This window comes from Xyrauchen texanus, chromosome 4 (assembly GCF_025860055.1).
Source record: "Xyrauchen texanus isolate HMW12.3.18 chromosome 4, RBS_HiC_50CHRs, whole genome shotgun sequence".
Lineage (NCBI taxonomy): Eukaryota > Metazoa > Chordata > Actinopteri > Cypriniformes > Catostomidae > Xyrauchen > Xyrauchen texanus.
The window spans coordinates 44,255,214-44,279,611 of record NC_068279.1 but is presented as its reverse complement, the minus strand read 5'-3'; the positions used below and the strand labels follow the sequence as shown (position 1 = coordinate 44,279,611).

Genomic DNA, 24,398 nt, shown 5'->3' with positions numbered 1-24,398 from the left:
CGTAGCAGGAACTAGCTAAAAACAGTCTTTAGCATCCAAGATGGCGGGAGCTGACAGTGACGACTCTCTGTACCCTATTGCTGTATTAATTGACGAATTAAGGAATGAAGATGTTCAGGTAAACAGAAATGTTCTATGACATTCATTTATATTTGAAAATGGATTCGAACGTAGTTCGATTGTCATCAAGCGAATTAATAGATGCCTAAAATACAGGCCTGCCCTAGATTATGACATAAATAAGGTTGCATATCAAATTAACAGACATATTATACATGTAAAACCCCATTAAGTACAATTGTTTAATCTCGTGTGTGTAAAAACATCGTCCCGTGTGTATATTAAAGTTAGTGGTGACGTCTGTTTAGCCCAGAGCAGTTTGTGTGATTGGCTAACTGTTAGCTGTTATGTATGATTTTCTCTGTGGGTCATTGGCCCTTTTACTTAAATAAACATTTCAGCATAGCACTTTTAAAAGTGTTTTAAACATAGAAGAGATTAAACCTGACAGGTCCTATGAGTTGGTTTCCTTTAGAACGCATTATTAACTAATAACATAGTTCTGATGACTTGCTAGATTTGTGATAATCTCAGTAAAGATGCTTAACACTTGAAAACACTTTATTAAATAGCTTTTGAGTTCTCATAATTTTGCCAATAAGTAAATCAGCTTCTTTCTCATGATTATATAGGACTATATTGGTAGTAGTGCCAGAAATTAAGTTTTAGATTAAGGGACAAAATTTGCCCTCTGGATATGATTTTCTATCTTTTACCATTTTATGAGGGCTTTTTTCCCCTAAGTTCATACATTTTTGAAATTTGTCAATTTGATCAATCAATGAAAGGAATAGTTCACCCAAAAATCTAAATTCTCTCATTCACCCTCATGCCATCCCAGATGTGTGGGACTTTCTTCTGCACAACACAAAGATTTTTTGAAGAATGTTTCAGCTCTGTAGGTCCATACCAAGTTGAATCATCCAGGTGGATGCTGCACACTGGTGGTGGTTGAGGAGATTCCCCCTATACTATGTCAAGCGCTTTGAGTGCCTAGAAAAGCGCTATATAAAATGTAAGGAATTATTATACAATGCAAGTGAATGGTGACCAGAACTTTGATCCTTAAAAAAGCAAATAAAGGTAAGGTAAGATAATCCATATTTCAGAAGTGATATGACAGGTGTGGCTGAGAAACATAAATCTTTTTTTAATATAAATCTCTACTTCCACCTTCTTTTGTTTTTTGGCAGTTCACATTAATCGTGCATATCGCTACCAACTCGACAGGGAGAAGAATTTGTTGTAAAAAAAAAAAAAATACCTAAAATGTATCTGTTTCTCACCTTCAAAGTTCTGGTCAACATTCACTTGCATTGTATGAACCTACAGAGCTATTCTTCTAAAAATACATGTTTGTGGCCTGCAGAAGAAAGTAAGTCATACACATCTGGGATGGCATGAGTGCGAGTAGCCTAAACGAGAAGATAATTTAAAATTTTGGGTAAACTATTCTTTTAAGACTTATTCTTAAGATTGTGAATTTATTACCTTTTACCCTATGAATAAAATCAACACAAACTAATATTTCATGCCATGCTATTTATAGGACTATAGTAGAATTTTAAAAACTATATAAAATTATTCCCAGAAGAAATTATTACAGGGCAGTTTTTGGCCCCATATTTAGAATTTTGAGGTCATTTTTGGTGGTGTTTTTATTTATATTTTTTGTGCCCCTCTTAATTTCTGACCCTGACTGGTAGTAGTAACATGACCAGAATTTAGACAACTTGTATATGAATGTTTTAATTCCCTCACAGTAGGTTTGTGATAGCAAGACTTTCCATGCGTTCAGACCAGAGGCGGCAAGAGCCTAAAAATTGCCCTGCCAACAATGCTATCGAAAATTTGTGGATGCTCTGACGTATTTGAAGTGGGCGGCAACGTTCGTTGAGAATGCTTGGTTTTGTGAACTATATTTAAAGGGACCACAAAACATCCAGACATGTCGACCGGTATCTTTTTGATGACAAGTAGCGTATATCCTCATGAAATATTTAAAAATATTATTATATAATATTATATAAACCATAATATCCACTTCATCAACTCACCTGGCACACCAACTATTTCAGACACCTTTGTCCATGCATCTTTTTTTATTTTATTTATATCCATGTAAGCAAACAGGGACAGATCAAATATTACAGGAAAACCTGCCACTGCAATAATCAGTTTCTCCATTTTGTCTTCGGAACTAATGTTTGGTGGGAACCAAAGTTTACATGGTTGTGTTCTCTAGACTTCGCTAGAGCGGAGCAGTTCTATATTCTAATAGGTTGCCGCCGAACTGCGTCATAGCTCATTACCATAATGTTGGCTGCACTTAAACTTTCCTCTGACGACCACACCGCCCAAGACTCGCCGCGCCGCTTCTCGCCGCCGAGAGACGCTGGCTGTCATAGAAAATGAAGGACTTCTGGTCGATTTGACGCTCTCAACGCCTCTGGTCTGAACGCACGGATTGTCATGGCTTTAATTGGGGTTCGACTAGCGCTAGTGGTAGACCCCATTTGATCAGCTGTCAATAGAGGCTAGCAGTTTGTTTTGCCCCAACAAATCAGCTGTGCTGTATTATAGAGTATCCGTGTTTAGGTTAAAGACCAAAGTATCCTTCGATTTTGACATGAATGCTCAACTGCTGCGTACATTCCAATGCGAGCATGTCAAAGCATCCTCCATTTGAAGGCGCTCGCATACACAAGCATTGGGTGTATGCACGCTACGAATGTACAAGGCACCAGACTGTATCTCTTCAGGAGTTTAAACCTATAAAGGTGTCTTTTATAGTCCTTCAGACGCGAGTTATACAATTACATGTATCTCCAAACCTCCTCGCACACGTGCTCTTGACGTACTCATCCACTGTTGACATTTTTACCTTTGTCTCCTGTCGTTTACCGGCGATTACATAACATTTTTGCACACATCTTTGTGACAACGGCTGAAATGTGAGTGTTGCCACATTTTGGACACCCAGATTAGTGTGCATAATTCCAGATGCATGCGCATTCAAAGACGCATGATTAGAAAAATCGAGCTGCCCGCATTCAGTGCTCAAGTACTCTGCTGATGACGAGAATTGCATCACGCATCCTGTCCGCAAGTGCTCAGAAGTATACTTTGGGCTTAACTTCTTACTTCTCATATTTTCTCTGCCCATAGTTACGGTTGAATAGCATTAAGAAACTGTCAACCATTGCCTTGGCTTTGGGAGTTGAAAGGACACGCACTGAACTTCTCCCCTTCCTCACAGGTAAGGTCTTGGTGGACTGCTGGTTTACTGTTTTATATGTTGATGGAAAATTATCTGTTATTGGTTTCAAGTTGGTTCAAGTGTTTCACTTCTCAATGAAAAACACAAAATGTTGATCATTTTGAATTAGGGATGCACCGATCCGATACCTGGATCGGTATCGGCTCCGATACTGAAGTTTTTAGACAGATGTGGTTTCGTTCTGACGAGCCCGATCCAAATCCAATACTGTGCAAGTCGTGTTCATTACTGTCAAGCTCCAAAAATGACATAAAAGCCAAACAAAACAAAAAAAAACACCATGAAAGTAATTCATATGACTCCTGCATTTTATTCAAAGCCACTTGAAGAAATGCGATATCTCTGTGAATTGCAAAAGGCTGTGTTTAATAAGTAAATATATAAGCTTGAGGGTTTTAAAGTTAAACGTACATGATTGAAATATAATACTGTTGTATTTCAAATTCTAAAAGGCAATAATAATAGAAATAATAATAATAATAATAATTATGTGTGGCCCTGCGATGGACTGGCGACCTGTCCAGGGTGTCCCCCGCCTTTCGCCCAATGTTAGCTGGGATAGGCTCCAGCCCCCCGCGACCCTGTACACAGGATAAGCGGTTGACGATGGATGGATAGATGGATGGATGGATAATAATAATAATAATAATTTATTATTATTATTATCATTATTATTTGTTTACAAATTATAACAGTGTTTAAGTTGAATGGGTTTCAAAAAATAACCGTGTGAATGAAAAGTGAGCTGGTATCTTACAACTAAATTGAACAAAAAATGTATTTGAATTCTTTAAAGTCCAGAGACATGTTGAAAATATTTAGCAAACTGGCTTCTTTTCTACTGAAGACTTTAAGACTGGAATTACTGTTAAGTTTGATGCTACATTATCCAGTAAACCAGTTAACAAATAAGCTATACATTTATATTGAAATAATGTGTAGTTAGAGGTTTGTTTCTTTACATATTAAAGAGTACTCCTAATTAGTTCCACACAATAATGTAAAAATATTCTAAACTGATTATGCTAAAAACAACATTGGTATCGGATCGGGATCAGCATCGGCCGATACAGGGATTTCAGATATCAGAATCGGATCGGAAGAGAAAAAGTGGTATCGGTGCATCCCTGTTTTGAATTGCTTATTACATGTTAGAGAATTGATGCTAAACAATTCATTTGTGCTGTCTTGAACAGATACCATCTATGATGAGGATGAAGTTCTGCTTGCCCTTGCTGAGCAACTGGGTAACTTCACTATGCTGGTTGGAGGCCCTGAATATGTCCACTGTCTCCTTGTAAGCTTTACTTACACCTTTTTAATTTTATTAAAATATCCAATAAATTAAGTATAATCTGTACTGGTGACATATTTGTCTCATCATTGACTGTCTTTTCAGCCCCCTTTGGAGAGTTTGGCTACAGTTGAAGAGACGGTGGTTCGAGACAAGGCAGTGGAGTCCTTGAGGAAGATCTCCCATGAACACTCTCCAGTGGACCTGGAGGTGCACTTTGAGCCTCTGGTGAAGCGTTTGGCCAGTGGTGACTGGTTCACATCACGTACCTCAGCTTGTGGACTCTTCAGTGTTTGCTACCCACGAGTTTCCAGTACAGTTAAAGCTGAGATTCGCCAGTAAGTTTCATATCTATGTTGTGAGGAATACTTTGCTGTTATGCTACTTTTTCTGATGGTAAATATAGTTAGATTTAATAAAGGCATATTCTCACCATTAGCAAAGCAATAAATAATTCTGTTCATTTACATTTTTACATTTTAATGCAAAATGCAGCTCATCTGATGATATTACATATTCACTTGTTTTAACGCAGACCAAGCAATGAAATGGTAAAATTAGCTTAATTAACAGGAGTGTTACATAATATTGAAAAAAACAGAATGAAAATAGGGAATGAAATAGGCTCTCTACCTCATCTTTCACTTGTGCTGTTTAAGTAGAAACATGTTAACACATGTACTATCTCTCTTCAGGCACTTCCGCACCCTGTGTTCTGATGACACTCCCATGGTGCGCCGTGCCGCTGCATCCAAGCTGGGAGAGTTTGCCAAAGTGTTGGAGCTGGAGTATGTTAAGAGTGACATCATTTCTCTGTTCACTGCATTGGCATCTGATGAACAGGTCTGCTTTCAATACTTTTCTCCAGACTGTACACTCTCTCAATGTATTGCTGTCATTACAGTTAAGACTTTGTGCACATGTTGCATGATGTGATCAGTTTTGCAAGGTTTATGTAACTTTTATATGCTGCTACAGGAATATATGGTAGACATTTATCCAGTGTTTTCTGCACTGAATTTAATTGCCAACACCACGGCAGAAAGAATAACATTTTACCCGAGTTGTGAGTTTGCAGTCTGAATGGAATAAGGTGAGGCAAGTCTGCGTACCATGAAAGACAACACTTTCTTCAATACACTAACGTTTTTAGACGGTTCTCTTAATGAATGGGTTAAAACGTTATTGGTTCAAACCAGGGACTAAAAACAAGATGTTTTCATTTTGGTTAATTCTGAGTAAAAAGAGTATTTTTTCATTCCATTTCCGATTACAGGTTAGAACCAAATAAAATAATGGTTAATAATGTGCTTTGCATAAAATGACAGTACTCTGTGCTAAGGGGTGGGTGAAATATCAATTGTAGTGTTGCCAGATCTCACAAGAGAAACAAGAAACCTGTTCTAGCAAAACAAACCCAAAATAAGCCACTTGCCTCACCAAAATAAGCCAAGATAAGCAATTAAATGCTACATTTTATATAGCGCTTTCCATATTGAGCAGGGGACTCTCCTCATCCACCACCAGCAGCCATAGTGCTCCAGTACGCTCACCACACACCAGCAATCAGTGGAGAGGAGAGAGTGGAGTGAGACAGCCAATTCATGGATGGAGATTCATTCATTTTTTCCTTAGTGGTTGATTTATCAGCATAGAAATCATAAGCATACAGGTAATTGTAAAAGTAAAGTATCATTTTAATGACAGATCTACTTCTCGATCAAAACCAGGCAGCATCAAATCTGCATTAATGCATTATATCTAACAATAATTCAGTGAAGACTTGGATTTTTAACTCCATATATTTCCTTGCATCTGGATTAATCAGTCATGTATATGTAGTATTTAACATAGTTGTTAAAAAGGTCTTGGGGTCGTCACAGCCATTGACCAGGAAAATAAAAAATGGCACTCCCATGTCAAAAAGGTTGCTGACTCCTGCCCTAATCTATGCAATTTTATTAAGTTATCTCTAACTTCTGAGGAATGTTCTTTTGGTTTTCATTCAGATTCACAGCCTGACCAATGATCCTTCAACAATGGATATTTTATCCAGAAAATGTTATTGCAACTTTAATGATTCACAGGTGGATGCAAATGGTAAATTAATTGTTTCCTCATTAGGGCAATTTCTTTCATCTGTGTAAACTGGCAGCATCAACAGCTCAGGGGTTGAATACTTCAGCAAGATATTACATTTTTGTATTTTTTTTTACACATACACATATATATATATATTTCCCAACATGAAACCAATGTCACCTAACAATAATTGACTTTTAGTTCCAGAGTTTTAAAATAATATATCAGTCAGAATTATATTACAGTGTACCATTTGTAATTTGGTAATATGAGAGAATTGGTCAGGGGTCTGAATACATTTGCAAGGCATTGTAAATGCCCCTTTTGGATAAAAACCCACATTTTTAAATGTCAGTGAAATTAGTCGCTCTGCACATCCTTAATAAATAAATAAACAATAATATATATATATATATATGGATATAAACAAAATAGAATTCTGCATCAATAATGGTGTTTGCAGATATTTTTACCAGGTGAGTAAAAATGTATGCCTCCCTCCAGATGACATGAATTTCTGCCAAGATGTTAACAGTCTAAATTGAATCTGCTCTGCTGTAGGACTCTGTTCGTCTTCTGGCTGTGGAGGCTGGTGTCAGTATTGCCACTTTATTGCCCCAAGAGGACCTGGAAGCGCTGGTAATGCCCACCCTACGCCAGGCAGCAGAAGACAAGTCCTGGAGGGTTCGCTATATGGTTGCAGACAAATTCTCAGATGTAAGAAAAAAAGCCAATCATGGTTTAATCATATGCATGTTTTGTCCATGCCAGACTTTGTATGAAACAAAACAACTATTTTTTTTTTTTATCCTTCATTACTGGAATAAGTAGTAGTTTTATGTTTAAATTGTTAATGTTGTAAAAGGTTAAATATTATGGCTATATCCTGCATATTTGTGTACCCAGTAACATTATTTACCATAGATTAGCAATATAAAATAATGTTATATAAGCTACATGATTAAAAAGCTCTGTCCCTGATGAGTTCAATGTTAAAATACAACAGCTGGTCAGGCAGTTTCAGGATGAGACCCCATAACAGTTCAGTGTTCTCAGTAATCCTGCCCATTGTTGTGCAACTTGACCTAAAAGCAACTCTGGTATTATTTTGTCATGTCATCAAAACATCATAAGGTTGTTAATTATCCTAAACTACATGAAATTTCAGATATTTTGAAGGAAAGGAAATGTTGATTGCACCCATAAAAAACGCTAATAAAAAAGCCTGTGTGAAAAAGTAATGAGCCAAGGTGATTTTGCCTGCTTTATAAATGAGAGTAATGGATTGCATGATCTTGTGTGTGTCAGGAGTGCTGTGTAATGCACAGTCTGCAGGAAACACTGAAGTGTTACTGTGCAATGGAAATGTTAAATGACATTCTTGTCTCTGTGAATTTACAGCTGCAGAAGGCCGTAGGTCCAGAGATCACAAAGAATGACCTAGTGCCGGCCTTCCAGAATCTTCTTAAAGACTGTGAGGCTGAGGTTCGGGCAGCTGCTGCCAACAAGGTCAAAGGTGAGATAAGGCCCCTAAGCAGCCCTATAATATTTAAACATTTTAAAAGCATCATTGAATTTTTTCGCTTCATCTCAAATTTTTAATTTATTTTAAATGTAAATAATAAACGTAAATTTCATTATAGTGCATTAAGTTTTAAGGCATTCTGTTCCTCTAAGGCAGGGGTGTCAAACTCAAATACACAGTGGGCCGAGATTTAAAAATTGCTATAAGTCAAGGGCCGGACAGGTTAAACGTTTATTGAAAACTTATTGAAACAACGTATTATTATTATGAACCTGAAACCAACAAGGCCTATATATTATTGCCTATAAAACAACATTAAACTCTGCAGCGCCCACAGACTCATATTTTGCCTTCAGTGTGTCACTACATTGGAGCTCAATCAGCTCCATTTGGAGGTTTGATCGTGTGCTTTCCACATCGGCTGTAAATGGATTACTGAGCAGTTCAAACCTGCTTTTTTGAGCTTCAAAATCAGCAAATCGCCATGTGAACTCAGCACCAAGTATGCCGAGTTTTTCAGCAAACTGTGTAGTTGGGAAAACGGTGGCAGCGACCTGCTCTTTCATTGTTTGGCAGCGCGGAAAATGGCTCATGTCTTCCTGCAGCATCTGCGTCTCCCACAGGCGCAGCTTGGTTTTAAAAGCCCTCACTATAGCGTACATGTCAGTGATGATACGGCCCCGCCCCTGAAGCTGCAGGTTGAGCGCATTCAGGTGGCTCGTGATGTCACACAGAAACGCCACTTCACACAGAAACTTTTTATTTCGGAGCTTTTGTGTCTTTTCCTTTGCTTTCCATGAACTCACAGATCTCCTCACGCAACTCGAAAAATCTTTCCAGCACCTTTCCCTGGCTTAGCCATCGCACCTCTGTGTGATAGGGCAAGTCACCATATTCTGAACTTAACTCCGCCAGAAAAGACTTGAACTGGCGGTGATTTAAACCTTTGGTTCTGATAAAGTTAACCGTTTTTTTTATGATGCTCATCACATGTTCTATTTTCAAGGCTTTGCCACACAAGGATTCCTGGTGTATGATGCAGTGATAAGCTGTCAGCTCACCTGTGACGTTTTCCTCCTGCATCTTTTCTCGGATCCTCCCCACCAATCCACTTTTTTGACCGCACATCACAGGCGCTCCATCTGTTGTCAGTCCCACAAGTTTATCCCACGGCAACCCCATTTTATCTACACATCTGGACACCTCTTCAAAGATATCTTTCCCCGTAGTTGTGCCATGCATTGAGTGTAATCCCAATAACTCTTCTGTTACGCACAGGCTTGAGTCCACTCCATGGATGAAAATTGACAGCTGGGCAGTATCATAAGTGTCGGTGCTCTCATCCACAGCAAGGGAGTATGCTATGAAATCGTTTCCCTTTCTCACAAGCTGTTGTTGGAGATTGGTAGCAAGGTGACGCACACGATCAGCAACAGTGTTTCGGCTCAGGCTCACATTTAAAAATGCTTGCCTTTTTTCTGGGCACACGGCGTCGCAAACTTTAATCATGCAGTTTTTGACAAATTCCCCCTCGCTAAAGGGCCTAGCTGATTTTGCGACCTATGCTGCCACAATAAAGGCCTTAACAGCAGCCTCGCTTTGTGATTTGGCTTTAGTGAACATAGCCTGCTGTGACACCAGACTTCTTTTTAACTCTTCTACCTTCTGTAGCCTTTGTGTCGTGTCTAGATGCTTGTATTTGTCGTGGTGCTTCGTTTCATAGTGTCTTCTTATGTTGTATTCTTTCATTACAGACACGCTGTCTCCGCACAGGAGACACACAGCTTTTCCCTTTACATCCGCAAACATATACTGTGACTCCCACCTGTCCTGAAAACCCGTTTTCAAAGTCCACCTTTCGTTTAGCCATTTTTTTGGGAGAGAGTTAGTTGATTATTGTGGTACGGCTTTGCGGTAATGTTTCCATGGTGACGCGCCATTGCTTGTCACGTGACACAGCGCAACCACACAGCGCTGAATATATAGATCAGTGCGCTGAATGAATGACGATCTGCTTATGTAAGTTTTCCTTTTTTATTCAAAATAAATAATTCATCCTCTCTCTATGTGCTCAGCTCCCACTGGCTCCCACTGGCTCCCACGTAATTTGAACCGATATACCGGCGGGCCAGCTCTAAAAATAAATACATTTTGTCATGCGGGCCAAAGATAATTAATTTGCGGGCCGGTTGTGTTTGACACATATGCTCTAAGCAAAAGACACAATGTTTTTTGCAACTACTTACATCTGACCAGTAGTTTTCTCACAAATGTCAAATTCATGCTCAGTTACTACTCTTCAAGGTTTGGTGATCGAAATGTTTTTTGAATACTTAAATATTTGGGATTTTTAATTGATGATTCCCTCTCATTTGGGCCTTATGTTCAGCATCTTGTGAAGAAATTAAAGTTGAAATTGTGCTTTTTCTTTTAAAAAGTTAAGTCTTTCTTCTGAATCAAGGAGGAGATTGGCAGTTTCTACTTTCATGTCAGTGTTTGATTATTGTGATATTATTTGTATGCAAGCGCCTAAACGTTGTTTACAGGTGTTGGATTCAGTTTATCATGGAGCACTAAGGGTTATTACTAATTCAAAAGCCCTTACCCATCATTGTTTGCTGTACGCTTGGGTTGGATGGCCCGCGTTGTCATCGCGTAGACTTAAGCACTGGTACATATTTATATATCAAATTATGTTGGGTTTGCTTTCTTCGTATCTACAGCAGTATATCTTTCAAAAAGGTGTGAAGAATTATGGTCTTCGTTCACAAGATTATTATCTTTTTAATATCCCCAAAGTCCGCACAAAAATAGGTAAAAGGGCGTTTAAAGTTAAAATGTTTGAAAGAGTTGGTCTCTCTAAATGAATTTAAGAGTATCTTAAATGATTTGGTCAGGGATTTACCTGATTGTAATTGTTTTAAGTGATATATGTACATTTTGTATATGTAAATTGACGTATTTTTACTAATTTTACTTTTTTTTTTAACTAAGTGTGCTGCCTGTCTTGGCCAGGACCCTCTTGCAAACGGATTTTCAATCTCAAGAGTTTTTTTTCCTGGTTAAATAAAGGTTAAAAAATAAATAAAGTGGAGTTTCATATTTCAATTTAAAGGGATGGTTCACCCAATAATTAATATTCTCATCATTTACTCACCCTCATGCCACCCCAGATGTGTTTGACTTCCTTCCTTCTGCAGAACACAATTGAAGATTTTTAGAAGAATATTTCAGCTCTGTGGGTCCATACAATGCAAGTGAATGGTGACCAGAACTCAGAATGTAAAAAAAAAGTACTTAAAGGCAACATGGAAGTTATCCATTCGACTCCATTGGTTAAATCCTTGTTGTCAGAAGCCAAATCAGGGCTCAACACTAAGGATTTTTTGTGCTGGCCAGATTGGGCCAGTGCTTCAGATTTTTACTGGCCCTGCCAAAAATGTCACTGGCCCCAACACAAAAATTATAAATGGCTGTTTTTACCATCATGGCTTTTAAAATGTGTCCTAAAATAATATTTTTTTTTACATATATTATGTTTTTAAGACAATATCCCCCCAAACTGAATCACACTTATAATTTGCAAGACATGATTTATGCCTTATGTAATCCCATATAAGTGCTTTACAGATATAAATTCATAAATACATCATATTAACCTCAGCCGTCCTGCCATTTACACATGCTTTTAAGCAAAGAGTTCTGTTGTGCAGATGATGGATTTTCGGTCACCCGTTTAGTCATGCAGCTTTTGGCCATGTGTAGTGTTTTCACACACAGGATCAAAGATTTAATCACTGTGTTAATGATGTGATTATTGGCTGAATGTAATTAACATATGAATCCCTGAGAAGAGACTTCCAAATCGGTTGTGACATGTAGTGTACATTAGGGAGATATTAGGCCTAATCTGTGAATTAAGAATGATTTCATGTTATATACACAGACAACCTAAAGCTCAAAAATACCTGTATGGTCCAGAAATGAGAAATGTAACTGGTGGTTCATGAGGATGATATGAAGTAGACTAGTTGTTTTGAATATTCATCTTCATCCTGCTGAACAGCTCTGATTTATTGTTTGTGTCATTATGTCGAATTAATGATTACTTTTTGAAACATTACCTTATTAAATGTATACGTAAATTTTGAACATTGAGCCGCTCGTGATTTCCAGACACGTGTATAACTGGGGTTTAATAAAGTTTATAGGGGTGTGACGAGACGCTTACTCCACGAGACGAGACACGACACGAGATTGGGTTCACGAGAACGAGACAAGACGAGATTTTTACACAACTTTTAAGAAATCCTCAATAATGAAATATATGAATGGAAAATAGTCATTTATTCAACTGAAAATCACAAAATGCAAAACAATTTAGGTGCATTTTGAAATCAACTTGTAATGAATGTTATTTTACTTCTATTTTAATGAATTCTATGCAGTAAAGGACATGCAAACACTGCAAAACGTTTTGCTATAAACTCTACCGACTGGCTTCTCCCTGTACGATTTCACATGAGAAATCTAACTCCTTTCCACAAATCGAACATAAAAAAATATAACAGTATAAATAAAATAAATATATAAATAACAGAAATAACACTTTAAATGCAAACAGTAAGTGTATCCATAATCAAAGTACTGCTCTTTCAAAACTACAAGTGCAAACAGAAACACATTTTTTCTTCAAGCATGAAAAAGAGATAAATTAACTACACAGAACAGCCTAAGATATGGTCAGCTAGTTTTAGTAGAGAGCTGTGGTGGTGCTGTATGTGTTTTTGCATAGTGCTCGTGTTAGCTTTGGTGTACGGCATTATTTTCTTACAATGTTTACATATTGTGTTCATCTTGTCTGTCACTCTTTCGCCGTTTCTTATTTACGCAGGAAAACCAAAATGTTGCCACACAAATGATTTAAAAGTGGCAGGGGCATCTTCAATACTAAGTTCACCCTCACGCTCCATCACGCTGACATCACAACAACTCTCGAGACAACTTTTCGTAACACGAGATCTCGTCACACCCTTGAAAGTTTATTATGTCTCATTCGGCGCTTCATCTCTAAAGGCGAATTAATAAATGTTTTATTTTTATTTATTTTTTTACAGAATAATACTATCGCTCTGTCCCTTCACGAGCGCACACGCATGTTAAACAGTCTAAGCTGCATGGAGGGACATGAATTTTCAGTCCCATAGAATGGATTTTTGATTTTATTTTTTTTTTTTTGTGTGTTCCAATTACTGCTTTTCTAGGGTGACCAGATTCTGGTTTTCCAAAAAGAGGACACTATTTGTTTCCCCTGGGAGGTGGAATAATATGGTTCAAAACAGTGTTACTATGAATGCAAACTTAAATACAGTGAAAAAGACACTCCATTAGCATAACATATATTATACATATACACATATACATGCATTATCTCACAAAAGTAAACATTTGATTATATCTTTTCATGTGACAACACTGAAGAAATGACACTTTGCTACAATATAAAGTAGTGAGTGTACAGCTTGAATAACAGTGTAAATTTGCTGTCCCCTCAAAATAACTCAACACACAGCCATTAATGTCTAAACTGCTGGCAACAAAAGTGAGAACACCCCTAAGTGAAAATCTCCGTATGAGGGTATGGATTTAACCACTGGAGCCTTATGGATTACTTTTATACTGACTTTTGTGCCTTCAAAGTTCTGCTCACCATTCACATGCATAGAAAGGACCAATAGAGCTGAAATTTTCTTTTAAAAATCTTTTTTTTTTTTGTGTGTGTGTGTTTTGTTAAAAGTCCCATCTGGAGTTAATTTATAAATAAATTTGCTCTTAAGATCTTCCTCTGTGAATTTTTCTCAATTTATTGAGAAATAAGAGCTTGGTCATGGAATTATTTGTGTGTGTTGATCTCCGGGCATCTACTCAATCTTCTTTAGATAGAGGAAGTAACAGAATAAAGTTTCAAAGACAAAAAAAGTCAAATTAAACTGCATTAAATGTATTTGATATCGAAAGTTATGGTTTATTTTTGGCAGCCCTACTATTAATAATATTTTTCATATCATCAGAATTCTGTGAGAATCTACCCGAGGACAGCCGAGAGACGATCATCATGGCACACATTCTTCCCTGTGTTAAGGTAAGATGTTTTATCAATCAGTTGTTTTTGTGCACATGTCAAATAACATCTCTGACACCAGTCAGTTTTCAGACCGAGCTCTTGCTTCATTCTCCTGTTCCATGTCATTAAAATACTCATCACATTTAATTGGTGTGCAGTACCAATCTTGGATCAGTTACTAGCCGACAGCTCCTTAACGCAACATCTGTTCTTTGAGCACATAATACCTAAACAAGATCAGATTAACAAAGTTGTCATTGTGTCTGTACTTTGACCTAGTGGCTGTAGCAAGAATAGGCCACTTCTCTTGATCACTTATTGTATATCAATGAGTGTTTTGACGTGTATTGTAGGAAGCTTCTGGTTTTTGCTCCAACATTCTGGTGAAATGCCTTGATGTAAATGTTTGATTCAGAGCAGAACATTTTATTACATACCTTCAGTGTAGCTGAATTTATTGCATTGCCATACCAGCATTTTTTTCCTGAGTAATATTTTCACATGAATAAAAATTATGAATACATAATTAGGGTTACAGTTGTCAACTTTGCCCCACACACACACACACACACACACACATGCAGTAGACAAAATGACAGAGAGAAGCGAGGCAAGGGGTCTTGACATAAGTGAGTGTGTGTGTGTGTGTGTGTGTGTGATGTGAGTTAAAGCAGTGTTTCTCAACTGGTAGGTCACAGGTCTGTTCAGACAGGGTCGCAGACAGCAGGGAAAGAACAATGCCATGTTCTCAAATTGAAGATATTTCATCAGCCGTCTAAGTGATGGCCTATTTAGGACTGCCGAGGCAGATTTAATGATAATCTCGCAATCAGCTAAAGGCTTCTCATCTGCACTTTTGCACGAGTGTAACAAGCTCACGATCATGATCTGCTTTTGTGCGCGTGCAACAACCGGGCTTCCCTTGATATTGTGGAGCGCAGACCTCAAAACTGATGTGACCAATTTAAATTCTAGTGAGACATTTCTAGTTTAAAGCGTTACGGAGAAAGTAAAGTATAACTTCTTAAACAGTAGCAGTCCTGGCATGCCAATCAGCACTGGAAAAGAGCAACACTGTCCTATTCGCTATTTTTGTAATTTTATTATTATTATACATCTTCACCTTTACAAAATTGTTTCACGATTTTACATGAGTAAAAGTAACCGTTATAGTTTGACAAAATGTTATAGTTTCGTAAGAAAAAATCTAAAGGTAGAATCTATTAGACCTCATTTTCTATCAACAGTGGCAGTTGTAGTGTAAAGATGTGTTTCAGCTAGTATTTATCTTTTCATGAATCCTATAATTGTTGTTGTTATTACTAGGGCTGAACGATTTGGGGAAAATGTCATATTGTGATTTTTGAGGCTTATATTGTGATTTGCAATATAATAAACAAATGGTAACATGAGTCAATTTGCTTGGTTATCAAGGAAAATGCACAAATAGATTACTGATAATGCTGAAATGTGTATTTCTCAACTCATACAAACTAGCAACAAAAACCAATATAAATGAGTGTGTTCAAATTAAAATGCTATTTTTACTAAATTAAATAACATCTTTGCGTTACTGCAAACATATTTTCTCAATATTATACCTAAATAAAATGGAACAATAAATAAGAACATAAAAATTTTCATGAAAATAAGATTGTCCAAACAAACAGGGACATTTAATCAGGATGTAACATGTACTTTGTAGAAACACTTTTGAAAAGGAAACTGGATATAAAAGTGTGGTTCACTCAAACCACTAAAATGGTTGTTGTTTTTTTTTTTTTTTAAATGACCAACTGGTATTTCCAAATCCTCTTTCTAAAAAGTTCTACTTATCGCTGGTATCTCTTGTCCAGTGTGTGGATCATTTTCTGAAATCTCACTTTTCTACATTTTTCTGTGCTGTTTCAGGTGCTGATATAAATGTATCGTGTTGCCACGTGATCTAGCAACTTTAATTTTGCACAGTACCTCTCTCTGCTCAGTGTCGGTTATCTTAAACCCAAAATATCGCCATATAACCAGGGTTTTTCCTGGCTCAAAATGAGGCGGAGGTGGTACCATACTGATCAGAAAAGTGATGTTAAACACATAAATGTTGGCTTTGCATTAATACAAATGCAAAAATGTCTGCTGTTTGTTTTTTTATTTAATCTTAGTCTTAATCCTGTGTCAAATGTCCTTTTTAGTTTTTATCACATTTAGTCAACCTTATCCTATTTCTATTTATTGTTTTAGTCGTTTTGTTTGACAAAGTCTGGGCATTTTTTATGTAGTTTTAGTCACTGAACACTGTAAACATTTTAGCCATAAGAGTTTTATTGATAAGCATTTGTCAATCTTGTCTATCCAAAGCCTAATATATATATATATATATGTATATGTATATATATATATATATATATATATATATATATATATATATGTATATATATGTATATGTATATATGTATGTGTGTTAGCTGCAGACAGCGGGGGTGAGAGACGAGCATCTCCGTGTTAGAGTGTGCATCAACCGGCGGAACATTAAATCTCTCCAACTGCCCAGTCTCGACTCCCGCTCAGATTGGGTCTCTTCCACGACTAGCAGCTTTGACCGCACAGAGAATGACAGTTTTGGAGTTTGTGCTTATCTACATGGCACGCTCCTGTATAATTTTAAGCTTAATTAAGGATGAAATAAAGATATATACTCGAGCTGCAGCGCTCCTCTCGTCTCGCGTGTCATCATTATAGACTGGTCATCTTTTTATTAACTTTGTAGAAAATGGGAAAACCGCTCTTAGAGAGAATGGGCTGTCACGTTCACACATGCACTTATTTATTTAATATAATCGCATCATTTGCCGTCATATAATCGCACAGGATGATTTAAAAGCTCACACAGCTGATTTTATTTTTCATTTAGTAAATAATTTAACATGCTATGCTAACATGTCAACTAGCATGCTTAAGATATTACATGTTATATTTACATGATATTTTTATCATATTTATTATATATATATATATATATATATATATATATATATATATATATATATATATATATATATATATATATATATATAATTCTGTTAGCTTTCTTATTTATTTTCAAAAGGGAGACTTTTACAAAAAAATGTATTATAATAAAGCGTTTATTCAACCAAAAAAATTATAATAATTTTGTAAATACCGTGATATTTTCTGAGATGGTTATCACACTGTGAAAATCTCATACCGTTGCAACCATAGACTGTAAAAAAAGATGGACGACGTACCTTCGCTCTTTTCCATTGGTGAGAACTGAAGCCGCCAGTGTCCCTATATGGCGCTGACATCTTGGGACTTGAGTTGCGCAGCTGCGATTTCGGGACCAGACCTGCGCAGTAGTGAGCAGGAAGTAAAGCCGCGAAATCAAGGCCCCGCCCTCACTCTCGCTGAATCAATCGCAAGGACTCACCCCTGCACTTTTGACTTATGACGGTGTGAAATAATTAATTATAGAAATGGAGATATTACATTTAAAGCTCCAATCTCCTCAGTCCTCCGAAGATTCCGAAAAAAAGTCAGTTGGTGCTTCAGTGACTACTTCGCTCAGAGAACCTGTCAATCATGATGTCACAGCACCGTTTTATAGCATCAAATAACTAACTAAAAACAAACTTATTTTGAGAACAAACACTTGAAATTACATCAACGTGATAGTTTGTCATTTACTGTAGTTTCTATCTTTGGAAAAAAGATATGTGAAGTGTAATTTAATTGTTTAGTTGGTCTCACGTCCTGTTGAATAACATGGGGAGGCGGGGTTTATGACCTTTACAGGGCCAGTCACCGGGGGGCGATCGAGACGTTTTGGCTTCACTTTTGAAGGCTTGTGCAGTACACTTGGTTGCAACCCAATACGTAATCCATTCAAAACATTGTTCCGAGTATATGCTAGTAATTTGGTGCCAGATTGGGAAGAATTTATATTGTAGATGGCTTGTAGTGATCAATATTTGCACTTTAGCTAAACCAGGTGTTCCTGGGTGTTGTTTTCCTCCTACATTTGACCAACTTGTTGCTAGAAAGCAGGCATATGGATCACATTAGTTGACACCATAGAAACTCTGTATTCGTTTCATTGTTCTTTAGCACATATGTGGAACTGTCAGATGTTTTGGATCTCCTTCAACTTTGTCACCAAACATACACTGTAGTGCTGCAACAACTAATTGATAATATAAATAATCATTGATAATGAAAATCATCAACAGCTAATTTTATCACACTGTCTCTAAAGTTCTAGTGTGTTGGTTTTTGTAGTGTTTTAGATGATTTCTCATGTAAGAGCATTTACTATACTGAGCAACTTTGCAACCAAGAGCAGAGTGCAGATTTTGTGTCACCCGGTGTCAGTTCGGTTATGGAATGCGTTTGTCACTCTCGTAGATATCTGACCTGTGTGTGAACATGACCGTATTACCACTCACAAACAGGACTGACAACCGTATTCAGCGGCTGTCTGAACGTGGTGGCCACAGAAGTTTCACCAACGTTTACAAACCATTTGAAACATATCTATTCTGTGAGCACTTAACCAATCCACAATAATTGCACTTACTATTTAATAATACATTTGTAAAATACCTTTCTTGTCTTTCTTCTGTGCTAGCTTCTATACTACTACAGCCACTTTGAGTACTTGACAGTGCGATACTGCAGATATTGTTGACTTGTGTGACAAATTGCTTGCTATGTTCTTCATTTATAAGTTGCTTTGGATAACAGCTTCTGCTAAATGAATCAATGTTTCATAGTGACCGAATGTAATTGAAAGCGTGATTATGGTTGTTTTTTTTTTTGTCAACAGGAACTTGTCTCAGACACTAATCAGCATGTAAAATCTGCCCTGGCTTCAGTCATCATGGGCCTCTCCACGATCTTGGGCAAAGACAACACCATCGAGCACCTGCTACCCCTTTTCCTGGCCCAACTAAAAGATGAGGTAAGCCTGGTGTGTGTTTGTGAGACAGACAGCATAGGTCTGTCTGATGTAATTTGCATCACGATCCAGTCACAGATGACACTTCTGTGTGTTGTGTTCAACTGGCCGCTTTGATCCTGACGAGGTGAGGCTTTGCTAATGCTGGCCTTTAGTGGATAGCAGCAAGCATTGAAGTGAGAGATGAATGGGCGAATGCAGCACACTATCTCTCATCTCTTTATTTACTTGCTATTTTTGTTGCTTGCTGCCGACTGTATTGCGGTCTCTGATTTAAGCTGTTTGAGAAGTCTTTGAATGTCTCTCCTTTGCATTGACGAATGAATTAAATGGAACAATGCCAACTCTTGTATGCTACAGTTTGCGTTGATCCATGTTTCGAGACAAGCAGCAGTTCCAAATGTCTTATTCATTAAAAATATAGTATTGGGTATTTTTAGGCCTGTTATCAGGTCCCCTGCTGGAAAGACAAAATCCAGTGGGCCGCACTTCTGTGTGCATGTGTTGAGAATTCCACCCAAACCAAGGCTGGTTGCTGAAAGGTTAAATTTCAGACTTTTCTCTCAGTGTCCAGAGGTCCGCCTCAATATCATCTCCAACTTGGATTGTGTAAATGAGGTGATTGGAATCCGCCAGCTTTCCCAGTCTCTTCTTCCTGCTATCGTTGAGCTGGCTGAAGATGCCAAGTGGAGAGTTCGGCTGGCGATCATCGAGTACATGCCCCTTCTGGCTGGACAGCTGGTGAGTTCTGACCCTCAAGGTCCTACAACGCTTTATCCCAAAGTAGAGATTGGAAAGTTCCAGTGGCAAGTTCCTATTCTTCAGTCTCTCGAAACACTTAAACATTTACATTTTCATCCTGCTAGCTTATTTATTACTTATTACTTGCTTCCAAGTCATTGTGTGACTGATATGATGCATCCTTTTAATTTCTGGTACTTCCAGGGTGTAGAGTTCTTCGATGAGAAGCTGAATTCTTTGTGCATGGCCTGGCTCGTTGATCATGGTAGGTTATTTGAGTGACAAGGATAAGGCCTTGTGAACATGACAAGACCTACACATTGTAGGTGACCTTTTGTGCACTAAAACTGAGTTCTAACAGATCCATTCAGAGGTGTGCACAAAGGCAGTGTCAGCTCTGATGTCTTTGCACAATTAGATATGCCTATCGAAAACATATTAGATTATCACCCACACGATTCCTTGTGTCTCTGGCATGAGGTTCAGTATGTAACTAATACAGTGGTCTGTGTGGTCTTCAGTATATGCCATCAGAGAGGCAGCTACCTGTAACCTGATGAAGCTGGTGGAGAAGTTTGGAGCAGAATGGGCACAAAACACCATTGTACCCAAAGTCCTGGGAATGGCCAATGACCCCAACTACCTGCACAGGATGACCACCCTCTTCTGTATAAATGTGAGTCACTGCTTATCTGCTATCACAAACTGCTGTTGAGTTACAGGGACAAAGTACAATGCTAATGCATCGGTTGGCAAATTGCAGTTTGGTGGTTGTTTTGACACTGATGTAATTCTAATCTGTGGTTTTATATCATCTTTGAATGCAGTGCTGTTTTTTGACTCTGAATTACATCTACAGTTAACAAAACCATCCAGTGGCTCTGTTCCAAAACATAGTGAGCTGTCTATATTAGAGGTGGACTGTTAGAGGATTTTGCTGATTTTAATTTTAGATTAAATCAATTTATTAAATGTTTAAATAGTTCTTAGTTTTCTTTACTTTGACAGGCACAGACATAGAGGTGGCTAGAGTCAAAAATGAGTAAAATCCCAAATATGTGTTTGTTGTGCAACCAAAATCCAATTAACAATTAGGATAAAATGAAGACTGTAATTAAACGAAAAAATTCAAATAAGACATTCCTCTGCATTTTTGAAAACTTAGAACAAGGAAGCAATGATGCACCAAAAGTTGTTTAAATCAGCTAAGCATTTTGACCATTATGTGGTGCTAACTCGAAACTGCTCAGGTACCCTCAGGACATTATGATTCTCAGGACAATACGCATCCCAATTTTCTTTTAAATACGACAGTGCATTCAAAAGATATTGCACTTTTTAATAAAATTAAATATGGCAGATTGATAGTATGACCAATATGGAAAAAATTGGTATCATTGAAATCCTCATGACCTACCGAATCTATAGGCACCAAGATTCATCATTTTTGAACATGTGGCTTAAAAGTTAAAGCTAGAAATAGCAATTTTTTAAATTGTGTTACCCATATGTTGCACTGTCTCAACACTTTGCATGTTCTCTCAGATCACGGTACCAAGTTGTTTTCGGACAAGGTGTTGCCGAGATACAGCTTCAAATACTTTTTCACAGCCACCTTGTTAACCATGTTAACTTTTGAACGATTTTTGCAGAGAACCATAGTTTAAAAAAAAAGCAACTATCGGTAGACTTCTAGTCTACATAGACATAAATGAAATGGAATGACTTAAGTGACCGATTCATAGGCAGCAACTCGAGGGCCAGTCCTCATGCAAAGCAAATAGGGTATCAAACTCATTGATTTTAATAGAGTTTTGCGTTAGTATGTTGTTAAAATAAAATGTGATGCTCTAATGAGCACAAACAAATTTTAAGGAAAATTGAGATTTTTTTTTATTAATACTTTTCAGTATTATATGAAATATATTCAAATTGAAATTTCTCATTCTCCCCACTATCTTGAACCCTCTGTTTTTAGGCTTTGTCTGATGTGTGTGGCCAGGATATTACCACCAAACACATGCTCCCTGTAGTTTTGAAGATGTCCAATGACCAGGTTGCCAATGTACGCTTCAATGTGGCCAAGTCTCTTCAGAAGGTCGGACCTGTGCTGGATAGCAAGTATGTGATCATAAGATGATCCACATTTGAATTTATCTCAACTTGATATTGTATCGATCATTTCTTGATTGCTAAAATAAAACTCTTTAACAGGACTCTCTTTCGGCTCATACATCTAACAAGTGTTTCTTTACAGCTGTCTGCAGACAGAAGTGAAACCAGTTCTGGAGAAACTGGCATCAGATCAAGACATGGATGTCAAATACTTTGCCCAAGAGGCCATCAGTGGTGAGTTCAACATCTATTGCATGACTAGATTTGTATAGAACATTGTAATTACAAAAAGACTTCACATTTGTGACCTAGAGTTTTTCAAATCTGCCCTTGCAAACAATTCTTCTTCTTTTTTGGCTTCTTCCTACAGTTCTTGCCCTGGCCTAATGCACCTGCTTGCTGAACATGAGACCCATCTCAAGTTGACCTCCACTGTATTTATTGACATCCAGGATTATCCACTGGACTGTTTCTGGAGAATCAATGTGTTCTGTTCCCTCTCAGTGAGAAATGTTTTGGGGAAACTTGGCTCCTCTCAGTGTTTTGTCAGACTGTAACTCTCTTCACCCTCAGCTGTGAATTAATGTTCACCACACCATTTTACTTTGCATTCTTACCCCACAATAGGGCTGGCACCAAATGCCCTTACATGCTATGTGTATTTTGCTAACCCTCAGGCTGGGGTCGCACTCTTAGATGCCGTTTTACTATTTGCGTAACAACGTAATGACTGCTTAGCCATTATTTCATCATAGAATTAGAGAAATCATATTATTAGATGTAATGGTTGAAGCATCAGTTGTCCGGCTTTAACTGTAATGCATAACTTCAGTCGTCAACCTAATCTGCGCTGAACTTTGTTTGCTTTTAGTGCTGATTTGAAGTATGGCATGAGTTTTGACCCATGCATGTATACAGCATGGCAAAGGGTGAATCACTACTGCTCCTGTTTTTTTTAATTTCTCAATATTCCTGTATCCCTCTTTCTTAAACTGACTGTTGAACAAAGACCCCTGAAAAAACTAGACACATCTTCATGCATTCAGTGGCATGCTCTTATACCATTCTCCAATTCTAAAAAAACTAAAATGTGTATCTTAAAGGGACCACAATGCATTTTGATTTCCTTCCTGTAACTGTAAGAACAGAGGATAGGCACTCATAAACAGCCCCTTTTATATTTAAGGCAAGTTTTTATTTTCTGTGCCATTGACCTTATTGCACATTTTTCTTTTTTCTTTTCTTCTTTTAAGATTTGTGTCATTTGTATGAAGACATCTGCATGACTCTTGCACACAGGTTACATAGACCATCAGTATATATGGAAGAGATCCTCTGTTAACCACAGGGCACATTAATAATGATGGGTAAACCCTCTCCCTTATTAACACATTTGCTTTGCCTGTGATGTTGACTGTCCAATTCCTCAGCTTCAGAGTGCAGTCAGTATAATAGTGTCTTCTATGTTATGAGTGTCATTAGAATGTGCTTTGGGTTTTATATGAATATGGTCACATTGCCCTTGATAGAAGACAAAACTCAATAAAGAACATTATATAACCTGATTTCATGATGCATGGACTTTTTTTTTTTTTACGGAATACAATAAAATGCAAAGTATCATAAGGACAAATAGGAGCTACATCAGAACAGATCTGTTGGATCTTAATGTTCAATGAAATATTTAGGCATCAAGATTGAGGATCTTCGAGACTCAGTTGCTCATGTGTGCCTTAAAGGGTCATTTAACCCCCCCCCCCCCATTTACAGTTATATTATTTGTTTCTTGCCAAAAGGAGTAATTTGGAAGTCTCTTTAAATCACTCTCCACATGGACATTTTGAGCTCTTAAGTTATTGGTTTTGTAGTATATTTGTACTTTAAAGTTCTCACAAGTAGTTTAATAATTTTGTTATGTAAGTGATAAGATAATTGGATTTCATTTGAAACCACATTCAGATGAAATGCATTCAAATCAAACTCAAGATATATATATATTTTTAAGCTTTAAATGCCTTGTTATTTTTACAACTGGGCTACAATTGCAAAGACTAATAGCCTTTGAGAGCTCTGTCATTGCTTTGTGTATTTGTTCTGACAAGGCTGTTATCTGTAGCGTCTGAATTCTGTAGCTGCTGCTGTCGTGCTGGCTGATGAACGTTTTAATGCTGGAACATCAGGACTCACCTTTTGAGTGATCATCAG

General features: G+C 37.4%; 1 protein-coding gene across 1 annotated transcript; it reads left to right on the top strand.

Moving 5' to 3' along the window:
• Window positions 1-23,752, top strand: LOC127643107 (serine/threonine-protein phosphatase 2A 65 kDa regulatory subunit A beta isoform-like). Its single transcript, XM_052125680.1, has 15 exons — window positions 1-118; window positions 3,229-3,319; window positions 4,537-4,637; window positions 4,740-4,972; window positions 5,330-5,477; window positions 7,278-7,433; window positions 8,118-8,232; window positions 14,313-14,383; window positions 19,206-19,340; window positions 19,905-20,078; window positions 20,283-20,343; window positions 20,600-20,754; window positions 22,057-22,199; window positions 22,336-22,427; window positions 22,564-23,752. Exons 1-15 carry the CDS (start codon window positions 41-43, stop codon window positions 22,578-22,580), a joined length of 1,770 nt encoding a protein of 589 aa, XP_051981640.1. The 5' UTR covers window positions 1-40; the 3' UTR covers window positions 22,581-23,752.
• Window positions 23,753-24,398: the final 646 nt, after the last annotated feature.